Source organism: Pelodiscus sinensis, chromosome 4, assembly GCF_049634645.1.
Source record: "Pelodiscus sinensis isolate JC-2024 chromosome 4, ASM4963464v1, whole genome shotgun sequence".
NCBI classification, from domain to species: domain Eukaryota; kingdom Metazoa; phylum Chordata; order Testudines; family Trionychidae; genus Pelodiscus; species Pelodiscus sinensis.
The window spans coordinates 90,602,238-90,619,636 of NC_134714.1; the positions used below are offsets into that span (position 1 = coordinate 90,602,238).

General features: G+C 45.5%; 1 protein-coding gene across 1 annotated transcript in view; it reads left to right on the top strand.

Annotated features, from left to right (window-relative positions):
- The window catches only part of PRMT3 (protein arginine methyltransferase 3), a 112,292-nt gene that overhangs the window by 60,920 nt on the left and 33,973 nt on the right, over nucleotides 1–17,399 (top strand). The window contains exons 12-13 of the mRNA XM_075927736.1: nucleotides 210–397; nucleotides 6,329–6,415. Coding sequence (XP_075783851.1) covers nucleotides 210–397; nucleotides 6,329–6,415 — 275 coding nt within the window. The remainder of the gene's footprint in view (nucleotides 1–209; nucleotides 398–6,328; nucleotides 6,416–17,399) is intronic.

Below are 17,399 nucleotides of genomic sequence, written 5' to 3' on the forward strand. Positions count from 1 at the left end.
CTGCTGCCTCTCTATAGAGGCAGCAAGGGGATTGGGAATGCATGTAGTCAACAGGATTAACTAGATTTATTGGTTAATCGTGTTTTTTTTGTCTACACATTGCCATCCCTATCAAAATCTGTTCTTTTTTTCATTAGTTACTCATCTTAAAAATTTAAGAGAATCTTAATTTTCATTTTTTCACTTCTAGTCCTTTCTGTTTGTTGCAGTCTACCCGGATATCTGCACCATTAGCTTGGTGGCTATAGGTGATCGGAATAAACATGTGGATAGACTGGCTTTTTGGGATGATGTGTATGGCTTCAACATGTCCTGTATGAAGAAGGCTGTAATTCCAGAAGCTGTTGTGGAGGTAGTGGATCCAAGCACGCTTATATCTGAGACCAGTGTCATTAAGGTACTGTACCAAATACTTACATACATTATAAACAAACTAAAAGTGCATCCTTCAGTTTATTTCTGTTCATAAATTCTTTTAATGTGATTGAGTTCCATATGGAAAAGATTAGTAAAACATATTTAATCTAGAGGAGCCTGATAACTGAAACAAATGCTAAGGTTTCACACAATAAAATACATGCACCTAGTGTTTGGTATTTAAAGTTCTGTTTAGAAACTTAGGGCTCCTGATATGTAAAAGTAATAATCTTCAACTTTTTTCCTCTAAATCACTTTCCCTATTCCAGGTGTTTCTTCTTCCCTTCCCAAACATAGGAAATAAATCAATTACATAATTTTGCCCCCGTATCTTGCTACAAATTTCTGACTTTCATGTCCGCTTATATCAGCAGGTTCCCCTATGAAATGAGTCCATGCTTTTTGTAATGACCATGCAAAGGAGATGAATGATTACAAAGCAAATACCATTCTGTGTAAAGAGATTTTGTGATTTGTATTTCATACTGGTGCCTTTAGTAATGTACATCTGCTGGCTGAGGTTAAATTCTAGAACACTCACTTGTCTGAAATTTTTATGTGCATGCTGGATGGCAAATTGCACAAACAGTGTAGGCCACCTCCATAGGACAAAGGGTTGCCAGAAAAGAGGTGTTTGTTTCTTCTGGATGCAGATAAAACGGGTACATCTGTGGATAGCTGGGAAACCACCAGCTACCCCTTCTTGTCTCTTTCACCTCCATCCTGTAGAAAAGAGGCTACACAATTTTAAGACTGTAAGGAGACAAAACAACCCAACTAGCTCCATGTTCTCTGTTTTCATTAAAAGCTGTTGCTATCTTCCCTTCAAATATTTGACTCTTACACCTATATGAATTAGTTTCAACTCACCAGGGAAATTACAGGAATTTCTGGAAAGGAATTCTGCCTAAATACTTCTAGTGCTCAAGGTTTCCCTTGCTTATATTCATTTCTTATCAAATACAAGGTTATCTTGGATTTATAAACTTTGACAGAGATTAAAATGTGTCCTGCAGGCTGGCTGTCTTTTATTACTGAGTTACAACATGCCTAGGATGAATTAGCAATGGCTTCAGAATGTGCTGGTATGCTGCCAACTCAGAATTAATATGGAGCGATGGGCAGCTCCGCAATAGCCCACAAGATGTTGCCTGTGCCAGTTTGGTATAGCTACATGTCCCAGTACTGTGTGAAACTGACGTATAGAGTTGAAAGCCAAAATTGTCTAGTGTCCACTAATTTTGGGTGTCCATCTTTAGAAGCCTATGTCTAGAATTTTTTCAGAGTATTTTGTAGCACCTCATAGGTATTTTATATCACTTCATAGCATTTATAACAAATGCTTATTGGATATTTAACAAGCTAGTTGACTAGTCGTTCTCCCCTCCACCCCCCCCCCCTTTGCAGCCTCCAAGGGAGGGGGAGAGGTAGGGATACTTCAAAGTGGCAGCACTGTATGGAGCCTGGAGCCAGATCCTGGGATCCATGCAGCACTGCTGCTTTGAAATGCCACGTGCAGCCCGGAGCCAGCTCGGGTGTCCCCAGGCTGCACATGGTGTTTCAAAGCAGCAGTGCTGCGTGGAGCCCATGATCAGCTGGGGACTCCACCGCTGACCCCGGGCTCCTTGTGGTATTTCAAAGTGACAGCACCGCATGGAGCCCAGGGTCAGTGGAGAAGTCCCCAACTGATCCGGGGCTCCATGCGGCGCTGCCACTTAGGCTGCACACGGTGTTTCAGATGCCAGGCTCCCCGCGGCATTTCATCGCATCATTGAGCCTGGAGTCAGCGGGGGAGTGACCCTGAGCTCCACGTGGTACTTTCGCCTTTGAATTGTAGCAACAGCCCTAGAGCTACACTTCAAAGGTGGAGGCGCCCTATCGACTAATTGAATATCGATGCAAAATGCATTGACTTTTTGGTCAATTACTCAATATTTAACATCCCTAGTCCAGAACAGAGCTCCTGATGATACAGCGGAGTGCTCAGCGCTTCTGCAAATCAAACTTCAGGTTTCTCTGTTTGGGTCTTCACAAAATGAGGATTACACCATGGCCCCCTGTGAACATTTAGGTTCATGTATCCGAGATAGGGACATGGGCAATCATCCCAAGTAATTGGAGCAGGAATCAGTAGCCAGGAATTGGAGTTTAGGGACAGAACTGGAGTCAGATGCCAGTGTGAAGGGTCAGAGCGAATTACCTGTAACAAGACAAGGCAGGAGCAAAGTTGGGAACAAGTAGAAGCAGGTGCAGGAACTATCACAGCTGCTGCTTCTGAGCTAGGCAGCTGACTTTTCCAACCGTTCATGCAATATTAGCCCGTTAGGTAGCTCACTATAGGCCAGCTGCACTTACGTTGCTCAGAGAACGGTTCTGCTGCAGTCCCCAATTCCTGCCAGTGTGATTGGCCAATAATACACAGGAACTCTGTGCCAGAAGCAGGGATAGAATCCAGTTCTCCATGGGAACATTGGACTGCCTTGTGGATGTAATTTTCTAACCTCTTACAACTAAGTCCTGTAGAACCATACTGATTCCCACGAGGGTCATTAGCAAGGTTGGCATCTTTAGATCTACAGCACACACTTCTGTCACTTGAGCTAATGGGGTAGCTGGTAGCTATAGAAGGCTGTTCTTTTCTGAACCTGCCACAAAAGGGGGATGGAGACACATTTTGCTAGTGAGTGTCAGTTATTTGTTAGTAAAGGAATATTGTGGGTTGAGGAATATTGGGTTCAATTTTTGTTTTTCTAGGGGAGTGTTCTCTTGTGATGTAGACCCTGCTCTTGCCCATCCTGTTCCTGCCCTTCCTCCTCTTGCTGTTCTCAGATCTTCTCTTATCTTTCTTATGTCTCTCCAGCCCCAGCTCCTGTTCCTTTCCTCAGCCTTCTTCTTTCCTGTGTGGTTGTTTTCTCCTTGACTTCTTCTCACCACCAGCTGAGGTGAGAAGGTGAAGGAGCATTGAAAGCACTTGTGCCTGGCAGCTATGTCAGAAAGGCCAGCTTTGCCCCTGCAACCTAGTATGGAGCTTGGTCTGTGGAGATGCAGTTTGGTCAGTGCCAGGAATCTGTAGGCATTCAGCACGCTCAGTGCAGACAGAATCTTTGGAAAATTCAGCTACAGAATTCCAGCAATTCTCTGCATGAGATTTATTCTAAGGTTTATAATTTTGGCTCATCTGGGTGAATTTTCGCACGGTTACAAAAGGCATATTGTTGATACAAAGGCCACCCCTTACCAGATTTCAAGACTCTGTTTTAAAGGATGGAGGAACTGGTGCTTTTAAACTAAATCACTGAAGCAATATTTAACATGGACAAATCAGACTTAAGCAGACTGCTAATATGGAAAATTTCAGCCTAAGCAATCTTTTAGGCTAAGTCATAACTGAAAATAATCTTTTAAAAGGTAATGTCTTAACTTTAGGTATTGCTCCTTACCCTATCTATAATATAGCACTAACTCTATTTCTGTCACATTACTGAACACACTAACCCTAAAGTTGATTACCCATTAAATATGTATTTACTCTATCAAATAGTGAAATAAGCTCTGTTTAATATATACCTTTAGGGACAATCATTTTCTGATCTGTATAAAAAGACCAGGGTATGCAGTCACAAAATAGGCCTGTTACCATACACATCTGGTATAATGCTTACACTATTTTACAGTTTAAAATTATACATTTCACATAATTTTAGAAATATATTTTTAAAATAAATCCGTAAATCTTGAACTACTTTGTTTCTTAGTGTTCGCTGTACAAACGTTAGTAAAATTAATGAGTTACGCAAGAATGATATTATAGGTAAACAATTTTAATCAATAACTGTTCCACATAATAAATGGTTTTAATACATCTAGGAAATTACAAAAATGTTCCTCTTCCACATAAGATTATAAAAGGAAATAGTTTAGTACACTTCCCTCACATTAACTGTTCATTAATTTTGAGTATTGCCTGTTAGAATTGGGTTCAAAGAAATATTCTGTAACAATTCTACAGCATTGATAAATGTTTGAATATTACATGATGCTTAGCTAAACGATGGCTGAGTATAGGCATTAGAAGTGTGCTATTTCTAAACTCAGTAAAATGTTCACTTATCCTTTGTTCTTAGCGAAAATGTGCAAATTTGCTGTGCAAATTTTGCATTTGTTGTAAGATAAAAGAAAAGAATCAGTACAGTGCAAAAATTTGCATAGAGAAGTATTTTCTGATCTGTGACAAGATTAAATAAATATGTAATGAGGCTCTGTTGATACCGGAACTGAATTGTCTTATTATTTTCAATCCCCATAATGCATACAGCATAATGGATAACTACAGAGCAGATTCTCATTAGGCCTTGGCAGTATTCCTCAACTATGTGCTGGAAGACTGTCTTGTTAAGGTTTAGAGTAGAAGTCTCTATAGTTAAAGCAAAATGCAGGACAATGTAGCACTTTAAAGACTAGCAAGATGGTTTATTAGATGATGAGCTTTCGTGGGCCAGACCCACTTCCTCAGATCAAATAGTGGAAGAAAGTAGTCACAACCATATATACCAAAGGATACAATTAAAAAAATGAACAAATATGAAAAGGACAAATCACATTGCAGAACAGGAGGGGGATGCGGGGGGGAGGGGGGAAGGAAGGAAGGTAAGTGTCTGTGAATTGAGGATATTAGAGGTAGGGAGAGTGGGATGTTTGTGAGTTAATGGTATTAGAGGTGATAATTGGTTTCCCCAATTATCACCTCTAATACCATTAACTCACAAACATCCCACTCTCCCTACCTCTAATATCCTCAATTCACAGACACTTACCTTCCTTCCTTCCCCCCCCCCCCCGCATCCCCCTCCTGTTCTGCAATGTGATTTGTCCTTTTCATATTTGTTCATTTTTTTAATTGTATCCTTTGGTATATATGGTTGTGACTACTTTCTTCCACTATTTGATCTGAGGAAGTGGGTCTGGCCCACGAAAGCTCATCATCTAATAAACCATCTTGTTAGTCTTTAAAGTGCTACATTGTCCTGCATTTTGCTTCAACTACCCCAGACTAACACGGCTACATTTCTATCACTATTCTCTATAGTTAAACATTCTTTTTCTGCTGAGCCTGCCAACTTTGGTGCAAGTTAATATTCATACATTCGTTGAGATATGGGCAGATATCCATGGTGAGCTAGATTGAGGCCAGCAAATCATTCATCTTAGACTACCATTCAAATGGACATAGTCAAGGTCATTACCAGTCTTAACAAGACTTGAACCAATGGTGAAAGGCTCCATCTTCCAACTTCTATTTAGTAGCTTCGGAGGGGTAGCTGAGTTAGTCTATATAGGATAAACTTAAAAAAACAACAAATGGTTGGGTAGCACTTCATAGACTTACTCTATAAAGTGCTCCCAGACCATTTGGACTATGTCTACACTAGCGGCTTCTTGTGCCAAAAGTATGCAAATGAGGCTAAGCATGGAATAGTGCGGAGCCTCATTTGCATACCTAGTGAGCCGTCATTTTTGCTCCACCTCATTTGCATATTTCTGGTGCAAGAAGCCGCGAGTGTAGACACAGCCTTCGTGTTTTTTAAGTTCTTCCATTTAGTGTCTTTCTTTCTTTGTTAACTGTAAATGTTTGGGGCTAATTTTTATATCCAAATACTTATGGTTTGCACAAATATTATTTAATTATAAAACAGCTCTAGGATTTTTTTGAAAATTCCAATATGTAGGATTGCTTACCCTCTATTCTCTCCTACTGAGGAGTTGAATTACTGTTGTACTACAAGTTGTGTCTCTATTTTATTTTAAGAAAAGAGGAGTGTAGTGGGGACCAGTTAAGTTAATCTGAGAAGCATTTTTAAAATTCCAATTTAAACTGTTTATTGTCAAAATTAATGTTTAATTTTTTTGATAGCATATAGACTGTCACGCAACAACAATTACAGATTTGGAGTTTTCATCAGATTTCACCCTAATGATTACTGAAAATACTGAGTGTACGGTAAGGCAACTTCTTCTTTCTGTATTTGACTAACATTGTCCTTGATTGGCGGGCCAGTGCATTCAATAAAGTGATGGTGATAAATGAATGTAATTATTATCATTGATGGTTCCTCTCTGCATTTACAGAAGTGCGAAACTGCTCTTTTAAATAGATTAATGCAAAGCCCCCAATAATAGTCTAGTTCAGTGGGGGGAGTAAAAGTGGGCATGATCATTTTCCATTTAGGGATGTTAGCCTAAGCTTATCGGGTACTGGAGGCACTACACTTGCTGTATTAGAGGCCGCAAGCAGGGGTGAAAGCAGGAGCCAGTTCTGGGGGGAGCTGGCTTAAAAGCCAGTTTCTCCTAGCACAGTCTCCATGGTTAGGGGTGAGGGGACAGGGCAGGCATTGCTACAGCAGTCACGGAGCCGGCATGCACTGGAACTCTTCAGTCCTGGCTCATGCTGTCTCTGGAAGCCCATCTGCGCTGCGGCTCTGCCTTTTTAGTGTGGTCAGAGTCGGGCAGCTCTTACTACATTTAAAAAGCCCAGACTACTGTGGCTCTGTTTTTTAAATGTAGTAAAAGCCACTTGACTCTTACTACATTTAAAAGGCGAGACGACAGCAGCGCCACCCAGCATGGGGTTGGGAGACTTGGCACGGGCCTTCCCAGTGGGTCTGAGAGCGGTGGTAACTGTGACCTGGTGGGTCCTGGAGCTGCAGCACATGGTGCCTGATGGCTCATCGGGCAGCGGGGCCAGCAGGAGATGGGGAGCTGGCCAGGAGACCAGCTGAGGGGCCAGTGGCAAGGGTCCAGAAATGACCTCCCTTGGTCTGGAAAAAATCCCTCCTCCAGGACTGGTCAGGTCCCCAGTGTGCTGGACCAGGGAGGTCCAACCTGTGCTACATGTTGAATCATCTAGATCTTTTTTGTTTGTTTCATTTCTGGTATGATGTATGGGAACAGTCAAGACTGTCAGTCAAAATATATTGCTAAATTGCAAAATGTGAGCATGTTAAACGGGAACATGCCCTGTTCCCATCTGTAGAGGGAAGGGTACATTTTTAGCTTTTATTGTTTAGGTTTCCATTATTAGTCGATTCCAGAAAAATACATACAGTTTTCACAAGATAGTGGATGAGAGGGAGATAATTTGTTGGCTTCTTCACTGAAAGCTTTACCACCTGTCACCTGTATTGCACCCATTTTGTCTGCTTTTAGCTTTAAATACAGGCAGTCCCCGACTTACGCGGATCCGACTTATGTCGGATCCGCCCTTACGAACGGGGCTTTCTCGCCCCGGAGGTCGAGGTGGCGGATTGCTACCTGCGAGCTCCGGGGCGAGAGAGCCCCGTTCGTAAGCTGCTCCGGTGCCCCTGGTCTGCTGGAGACCGTCTCCAGCAGACCAGGGGCACCGGGCGGGTTCCCGTGCTTCTGAGGCTTTGCCAGAGCAAAGCTCTGAGGCGCGGGACCCCGCCGCTGCTGCGGCTTCAGTCCCGGTGCCTGTGGTCTGCTGGGGACAGTCCCCAGCAGACCACAGGCACCGGGACTGAAGCCGCAGCGGGTTCCCGTGCCTCTGAGGCTTTGCTCTGGCAAAGTCTCAGAGGCGCGGGACCCCGCCTCGGCTGCGGCTTCAGTCCCGGTGCCTATGGTCTGCTGGGGGCCGTCCCCAGCAGACCACAGGCACCGGGACTGAAGCCGCAGCCGCGGCGGGGTCCCGCGCCTCTGAGACTTTGCCAGAGCAAAGCCTCAGAGGCGCGGCACCCTGCTGCCGCTGCGGCTCTGCTCCCCGTGTCCCTGGTCTGCTGGGGGGGGGGCGGGTGCAGCTAGTGTGCGCCCCCCCCCCCCCCCCCCCAGCAGACCAGGCTTTTGTTTTGGACCCTGGGGCAGAGCATCTGGGGCGCTGCCGATTGGTCCTGCAGCCCCGCTCTGGGCACTACTGGACCAACCCGGCAGCACCCCAGCTGCTCTGCCCCAGGTCCTGATTCAGCCGCTGCTGGTCAGTTTCAGCAGCGGCTGAATCAGGATGCCTGGGGCAGAGCAGCTGGGGTGCTGCTGGGTTGGTCCAGTAGCGCTGAGGAGCGAGGAGCGGTGCTACTGGAGCAACCCAGCAGCACCCCAGCTGCTCTGCCCCAGGCGTCCCCAAGTCAGCTTCTGCTGAAACTGACCAGCGCTGACTACAGGAAGCCCGAGGCAGAGTTGCTCTGCCCCAGGCTTCCTGGAATCAGCCGCTGATCAGTTTCAGCAGCAGCTGACTTGGGGACGCTTGGGGTTCTTAAGTTGAATCTGTATGTAAGTCAGAACTGGCGGTCAGTTTCAGCAGCGGCTGAATCTGGACGCCAGTTCCGACTTACATACAGATTCAACTTAAGAACAAACCTACAGTCCCTATCTTGTATGTAACCCGGGGACTGCCTGTAGTTGCTGATTGCACACAGGAACTAGAATAGCTAGAGACTATAAGAATGTGATTTATCAAACTTTTTTCTAAATTCCTAAGTATAGATATAGCTGTTTGTATAAATGTCTGCCATCTTGAGACATGATACCTAACTTCATTTATTGTGCACCTTAAGAGGAACTTTATAAGACTATAGAAAATATGTGCATGTAATCCTATTATTGTAATATATGCATGCCATGTGCAGACTTAAGTCTGTTAATTGAATTTACTATCTGTTGAGGCTTATCAGGTCAATCTTAACGTTTTCTTATCATTTGTATTTAATCATTAATTATGGTAGCACCCAAAGGCATAGTGTGAGAGGGCTTGCTCTTGTTCTTGGTGCTTTCAGTACAAATATTTCCATGGACTTGTGTTCACATCAAGTTAAATGAGCTGCAAGCCACCATGTGAATCTCCTGCATGCTTATCTTGCCATGTGGAGTCACTATGGTGTGGTTTGCCATGCTGTGGATTTCAAATTCAGCCTTGTAAAATAATCATAAAAAGATAAATTGAAGCATAAAATCTACCAGGCCACCAATTATGATGGAGACAATAGCAAGGGAAGAATATCTAGTGAAACTTTAAAATTTCCTAGGAAAGGAGATGTATAATGTGAAGATTTCATGATTTATTAAATGTGTATTCTAAATAGGAAAGTGTGAATTGCTGCAGTGATGTTCCATTTTTAATGTCCTTGTTTTATGTACCTAATTTCTCACTTAAAATTGCATTTATGAGCATTTTTCCAATGAATGTGCATAAGCCACTCTTTTCTATCATCTTATGATTGTTGGTATCACATTTGATACAAAGTTTGAAATAAAAAGGAGCTGCCTAAGGATTTGTTTTAGTGGGTAGTTGTAATAAGTGCTGGAAGTACAATCCTGGAGCACGCTGTACATCTTAAGCTCAAAGAGATTTTAGTGGAAGTTGTAGATGCCAGCTATCTTGCAGCAAGTGCTCAGTATCTTACAGACTTGGGGACAGAGAGGAACAAAATTGAATGTGTAAATTGTAAAATGAAGGGACAGTAGACTAGTGTGTGTGTGGTTTTTCTATATGGATGCAAGAGAATGATGTGCATTTTCTTTGAGCCAAAGGATGTGTATAGCTATATAATAAATGCATAATTAAAAACTTGTATTAATGTAATGTTAAAATTGAGAAATGAGCTACACAAGTCAGAAAGTGTTAAAAAACTAACCACTTCCTAGTCTTCCACAGATTGGCCCTCCTTGGTCCGGCACCCTTGGGACCTGATTGGTCCCGAACGAGGGATTTTGCCAGACCAAGGGAGGTCATATCGAGCTCCCCTGCTACTGGCTCCCCCCAGCCTGGATCAGCTGGGGGCCTCCTGGCCAGCTCCTCCTTGCCGCCAGCCTTGCTGCCCTGCCGGTCCTCCCACCTCCTGCCCTGCTATGCCAGGCAGCTCAGCTCCAGCCCAGCTCCCTGCGCACCAAGCTCCTGGCTGTGTCAGACAGCACTGCTGGATTGTGCCTGGCTGCTCAGATGCATGCGCCAGGCAGCCCAGCTGCGGGGAGCCCAACCGACAGCCCTCCACCGGGACACACTGGTCCTCGAACATCCGTTGTCCTGCTGGACGATGGATGTTGCTGGGTCAGGGAGTCTCAGATTAGAGATTCAACCTGTACATGTACTTCCAATAATGTTATTGGCTGTGTACATTATGTGTGGTAAAAATATGCATTGTTGAGTGTTTCTCCATGTTTTATAATTAGTGTTATTCACCATGTTCTGTCTTCTCTTACTCACTGACTGTATGTCAATCAAAAGTGAAATATGGAAATTCTCAGTGCAATTCTGTTCTATACATAAACATTTCATAATAAAATGTTAAATGTCTCCTAATTAAAAAATTAAAGGTGTTTTGTTTTTGATTGAGACATGATGTGAAATGATTTCTGGACCTTGTAACCTAATAACGTATCTCCTGCTTTTAATGGTAGCATATGCTGACTAATTTGGCCTTCCTTAAATAATTACAATCAGGTAAAGGACTCCACATTGTTTTTTGTTGTCCTGTGTTATTTGAGCAAAATACGTACTGGTTAAAGTATCACTTTCCTCTAATACTGGAACTTTGCAAAATCTACTGGTGTGCAGCACGTAATAAGGGTTAGATATTAATTTAAATTTTGGTGCTGTGTGAGCTCTTCTGATTTGTTTCTGGAATTTTCTGATTTAACACACATCTTAAAAAACAAAGTAGAACTCTCTCAAGTATTTTGCACTTAATCATGTCGGATTATTGACATTTTATTAGTAGAATTTCTACTGCTTTTATGATGGAGTATGGAGGTTTAGTTAGAGGTTGACAGTCCATCTGTCATATCAGGCTGCCTAACCTTGCAGTAAATGAACAGTAAAAGTCCATTATTTGTATTGAGAATTTTTGAAGTGGTGCTTTTAAAAGTACAGTTTTGTGCTTTGAAAACAGCATGACAGTACATTCCTTTGAATGCATCAGCTTCTACTTTTTTAAAGATGCTATTTTATATTTTACACTATTGGAAGAAAATCTAAAAGCTTTTTATGTGCCTCATAAAGGAAATTGATGTAAATACCCTCTCTTACTTCTGTGTTCCTTAATGTAAAAATGACACTGTACTTGTTACATACAGTGTTGTTGTGCCAGTGTTGGTCCCAGGATATTAGATACCGGGGTAGAAAAAGTAATACAGTAGACTTCCAATAATCCGGCACCTTTTGGACCTAGGTGGTGCCGGATTATCAGATTTGCCGGAGAATCAGGAGTCCAATACAGCTGCATGCCTTAACAGCTGGCCAGGACACAATCTCCCCCTCCCCTTTCCTCTTCGCTGAAGCAAAAAGCTCTTCTCCATACTGTAACACGATCCTCCTCCACCCACCCCCACCCCCACCAACCTTATGCTCTGTCTGGTTACAGCCAGCACATGTGCTGAGCAGCAGGCTTTTTAATCAGCTGGTCAGGAGCACTTGGCATTTTGATGCCGGAGTATTAGGAGTGCCAAACAGTTGGATGCTGGACTATCGGAGTTTTACTGTATTGTTTATTGGACCAACTTCTCTTGATGAGAGAAACAAGCTTGTGAACTTGCACAGAATTTTTTTTCAGGTCTGGGAAACTTATTCAGGGTAACAGTTAAATACTAGATGGAAGAGATTACAGGCAGTCCCCGGGTTACGTACAAGATAGGGACTGTAGGTTTGTTCTTAAGTTGAATTTGTATGTAAGTCGGAACTGGCATCCAGATTCAGCCGCTGTTGAAACTGACCAGCAGCGGCTGAATTGGACACGCCTGGGGCAGTCCAGCTGGGATGCTGCTGGGTTGGTCCCGCAGCGCCGCTCCTCGGCGCTATTGGACCAACCCGGCAGCACCCCATCTGCTCTGCCCCGGGCTTCCTGGAATCAGCCGCTGATCAATTTCAGCAGCAGCTGACTTGGGATCACCTGGGGCAGAGTAGCTGGGGTGCTGCCGGGTTGGTCCAGTAGCGCTGCACCTCGGCGCTATGGGACCAACCTGGCAGCCCCCCAGCTGCTCTACCCCAGGCGTCGGCGAAAAAAGCCTGGTCTGCACTAGCTGCGCCCCCCCCTCCCTCTGCAGACCAGGGAGACGCGGGGCAGCTTTTCTCACCGCAGAGGATGCGGGCGGCAGGACCGCGGCGCATCTCGGCGGTCCCGCTGCCCGCATCCTCCGCGGCAAGAAAAGCCGCTCCACGTCTCCCTGGTCTGCTGGGGAGGGGGGGGGGGGCGCTAGCTCTGCGTCTCCCTGGTCTGCTAGGGGGAAGTGCCCCCCCGCGCTGCCAGAGGCAGCGACAGTGGGGGAGGCACCCCGCACTAGCGGGCCCACCCCCCGGTTCGTAACTAGGGATCCAACGTAACCCAGGGACTGCCTGTATTTAGCATAAGTAGTTAACACATTTCATTGGCTCTACTCAGTCTATGAATTTAAGTGTCTGCAATAGTTGTGGTCATGACATGGTGCAGTCTAGACTAGTGAATAGCTGTACCTCCCATGCCTCTATCTTGGGGTGCCCTTTACACTGCTTTGCTGCTCTAACCTTCCTCAGGACAGTTCACAAACTGCCTATAGCAGGTAAATGACCCCCAGCTATATCTGGGTGTACTTGCAGCCTGCCAGCTAAGCTCATACTAGCCTGCAGGGTGACCCCAACACACTCCCATAAATGTAAGTCTTGAACTGTATAGCCCTTTACTGAACAATACAAGCTTTTATAAAGAACTTTATTTTTATTAACATTTGTGCATATTATTGCTGTTATCTCAAACAGAGTTTCCCAAGCATTTCTATTCAAACACTGGTATAGATACCAGTGTGTCGTCTTAACGGCAAAGAGAGATTTTAAGTGAATACAGGTAATGATTCATAAAAGTCCAAAATGGTTACAAGATATATTCAGGTTGTACCTCCCTAGACCAGGACTCTCTGGTATGGCAACATGTTGGACCATGGATGTTCTGGACCAGAGAGCCCAGGGGCAGGGAGGCTAGTGGTGGCTTGGGAACCTTGTGGTAGGGGGCTCAGGCAATGCAGGCAGCACAGCGCCAGCATGCTCAGGCAGCACTGGGAGACCCGGCAGCATAGCATGGCAAGGGCTCATGGGGCTCCTTGTGCCACCTGGCATGGCTAGGAGCCTTGTGGCAGGGGACTCGGGTGGAGCAGGGAGCAGCATGGCAAGGGGGTCTAGCATACCTGGATGTCCCAGGGCTTAGGGTCCCAGCCAGGGCTGGCAGCACAGCAGGCTGAAGGCAGGCCAGGGGGGAGCCAGGGCCAGAAGCAGAGCCGGTGAGTGCCTGGGAAGCTGGTGGCACAGGATCTCCCCATGTCTGGTAAATTCCCTTGTTCCGGACCGGTCAGATCCCAAGGGTGCTAGACCATGGTGGTCCAACCTGTACTTTCACATTACAGTCTTCTCTGAACACAGACGTTTCCTTAGATTCACAGTTGGATCTGATCATTGCAGTAAATTCCAAACCCTTTTGGGCCTAATTGTGGAGCATTTCTCTTACCATGGCCAGGATCTGCCTTTGCCTGTTGGGGAACATAGCCACATGCACGTAGGCTATGCTCTGAGACACGGACAGCAGTGGCTGGCATCAGTGTACGCCAAGTCTAGGGACAGTCAAGAGAAGGTTAACTCCATCCTCCTGCAGATTCTCACCTCTCTTCAGTGGTGGAATGAGACTATCCTGCAAGCTGTTCCATTAGGTAGCCCTAATTGGTATCAGTGGTGTCGGATCTTTATTGGGGCAGTCTCTTGATTCAGACAATGTGGACCCCAGAGAAGATGGTGTTTACCCATAAAAGTCAAGGAAGTTTGGGCAGGCTGGTTGACGTGCACAGTGTCCCTATTGCACCTGCCTGGCAGCATAGTGAGTGTCCTCATGGACAATCTGGCCTTGATGTTCTACATCAATAAGCAGGGAGGAGCTTGCTCGTCAGCTCTATGATGGAAGGCCTTGCGGCTCTGGGACTTGTGCATTACCCACAATAGCTATTCAGAGGCATTTCGTCTTCCCGGAATTTGGAATGCCTCAGCAGGGACTTCTCGTCTCACCACAAGTGATCCCTACATCTGCAAGTCTGAAAAATCTTCCAAAAGGTGGGGGTTTTCCTGGGTTGATCTCTTCACAACCAGACAGAAGAGGAAATGTCACCAGTTCTGTTCCCGGCAAGGAAGCGGCAGGGGCACGCTCTCCGATGCTGTCCTCCTAATGTGATCTAGGGATCTCCTGTATGCATTCCACTAATCTCGCTCATCAGCCAGACCTTGGTAAAATTGGAAGAGACCAGGCTTGGGTAATCATGATCACTCCAGTGTGGCTGTGCCTGGTGCTGTACTCTTGCTGGCCCCTTCCTATGTGTCCAGACCTTCTCTTCCAGGACAGTGGCCAAAATTTTTATCCCAGTCTTGAGTCTCTACACCTCTTGGGGTGGATGCTCTGTGGCTGGCATGGGAAGGGCGTTCCTGCTCAAAGTTAGTGCCACAGGTCCTTCTAGGGAGCTGGAAACCTTCCACAAGGTCGAAATATCTGGCCAACTGGATGAGGTTTTCTTGGTGGACATCAAAGTGTGGCACTTCTCCATCATGCTTGCTGGTGAGAGACGTCCTTGAATACCTGCTACGTCTCTGGAATGAAGGTCTTAGCAGTCTTCCACCAGTGCATCTTATGACCATCTCCACGTTCCAGGAGCTGGTACACGGGCAGATGTCTTTTCCCCACAATTAGCTTAGTTTCTGAAGGAGCTAGAGCAACTATTCCCAGGTAAGGGGTGGGTCCCACGGTGAGACTTTAACCTGGTGTTTTCCAGGCTCATTGCGCCATCCTTTTGAACCACTTGGTTCCTGCTCCCTATCTCACCTAGCTTGAAATGTGGCATTTCTTGTGCTGATAATATGAGCAAATGTGTCTCAGAGCAAGGCATTGACCTCCGACCCACCGTACATTGTCTTTTACAAGGACAAGGTATAACTGCAGCCTCACCCGACCTTTCTGCTGAAGTTTGTGTCCTGTTTTCACATGGGCCTACCTATGCTCTGCTCCAAGCCTTACAAGACTACAGAGGAGAGGTGCCTACATACCCTGGATGTTCAGACATCTCTACCATTTTACTTGGAGCATACCAAGCCCCTTCAGAAGTTGACACAACACTTTATCGCCACTATGGATCGCTGTCCTTACTGCAGAACTCTAATTGGATTACCACATGGATACTCACCTGCTACAATTTGACACAGGTACCCTTGCATCAGGTCATCCATGCCCACTCTTGGCAGCTTTCCTGGTACATGTGCCCATCTAAGACCTCCGCAAAGCCATGACCTGGTCCTCTGTCCACATGTTACTCTCATTATGCCATCACTCAGTAGGCTAGAGATGACACTGGGTTTGGCAGAGCTCTGCTTCAGTCAACATGGCCATGAATTCCTGTCCACCTCTGGGGGTACTGCTTGGAGTTACTTGCTGTGGAATGGACATAAGCAAGCATTTGAAGAAAAGATGTTCTCTGAGGATGTGTTGTTCATATCCATTCCATGATCCTCCCTCCATCCCCACTTTCGCAGTTGTAAGGAACTGAGAGTGAGGGGAGAATGCAGCACCCTTTAAACCATGCCATGGAGGCACTGCTCTAGGGGGCGGTTGGGGTGCTCCCCTACGGGTAGTGTTAAGGGATAAACTTCCACCACTGGCACATGTGGCAAGCATGCACACCTAATGTGTTGCTCATAACCATTCCACATCTCAAAGAACAGCAGTTACAAAAAGGGAACTGGTCTTTTTTTTTTTCTTAAATAAATCTATTTAAAATAAAGCATGAATTTAATATAAAATACGTTAAATATTTGAATAAACTAAGTTCATGCTGAATCCTATATCAAAAACTTAATCATTAAAGGCTGCATTTTTATATAAAGAGAATTAGGGGGAGCCTGACTTGGAGGTCAGGCTTTATAAATATAGCTCAGTAGCCTAAATAACTTAGGAGACTCATTTTCAGGAGACTAATCAGGTTTATGCTAGTGCAGCTGCAAGTTGTAGCATGTCTGTCAAAGATCTCTGAATTGATGGGTTGGGGAGAAAGTTCTTCCATCGTTTAACTCCTCCATGAAAGGCTATAAGTACATCACCAGGAGAAGCTCTCCCACCAAAATAGTGTTGTCTGTACCAGCGCTTAGGTTGAGAGAGCTGTTGCTCGTAGGTGTGGATTATTTGCACCTCTGAGTGATGTAGTTATGCTGAAGTAATTTTGAAATGTAGACCAAGAATTTATGTATATACTCAAACATAAGCCTGTTCATTCATAAGCTGATCCTCCAACCTTATGAAGGAAAAAAATAGTAACAAGTCACTGACCCGTTTATAAGCCGACTCCAGAGGACAGTCACGGGTTGTCAGCTTCAGCCATAGCTGAGGGACGTGCAGACGGCAGGGCACAGAGCTTCTCATTTCCCATTGGCTGCTGTTCAGAGCCAATGGGAGCCAAGAGGCTCTATGCCGTGCAAGCAAACTCACTCAGACTCTGTAAGCAAACAAATGTTACAGCAGTGTCTGCAGAACTACCCAGGGTCACTTCCTAGCCGAGCAGGGCAAACTGTGCCCTGGAACATTTATCCACATAGAGCATCTGTAGGCACGGAGCCTGTCAACTCCCAGTCGCTGCTGTTCACGATTCCGAATACTGGGAGTGGCAGGAGGCGGCAGCCAGCACATCCCTTGGTCCACACTGCTTCCTCAGCTCCCGTCCGTTCTATCCCCTGCCCATCCATGGAGAATACAGTGGCTCTTGTGGCCAAAGGAAGCTCCTGTGCCAGCACTCTGCCCTTGGCCCAGCACAGAGACCTGGGGGAGAAAAACACAGAAAAGAGAAGCAAGGATTGAGCTCACCACAGGATTGGGCGGGGTCTGGAGAATAAGTGACGGTGCAGCTGGTGGCAGGAGGACGGATCGTGCCTCCCGAAGTATCAAGATCCCATCCCGAAGCTGGAGGCAGCATATATGTAGCCGGTCGCGAACAGTGAGCCC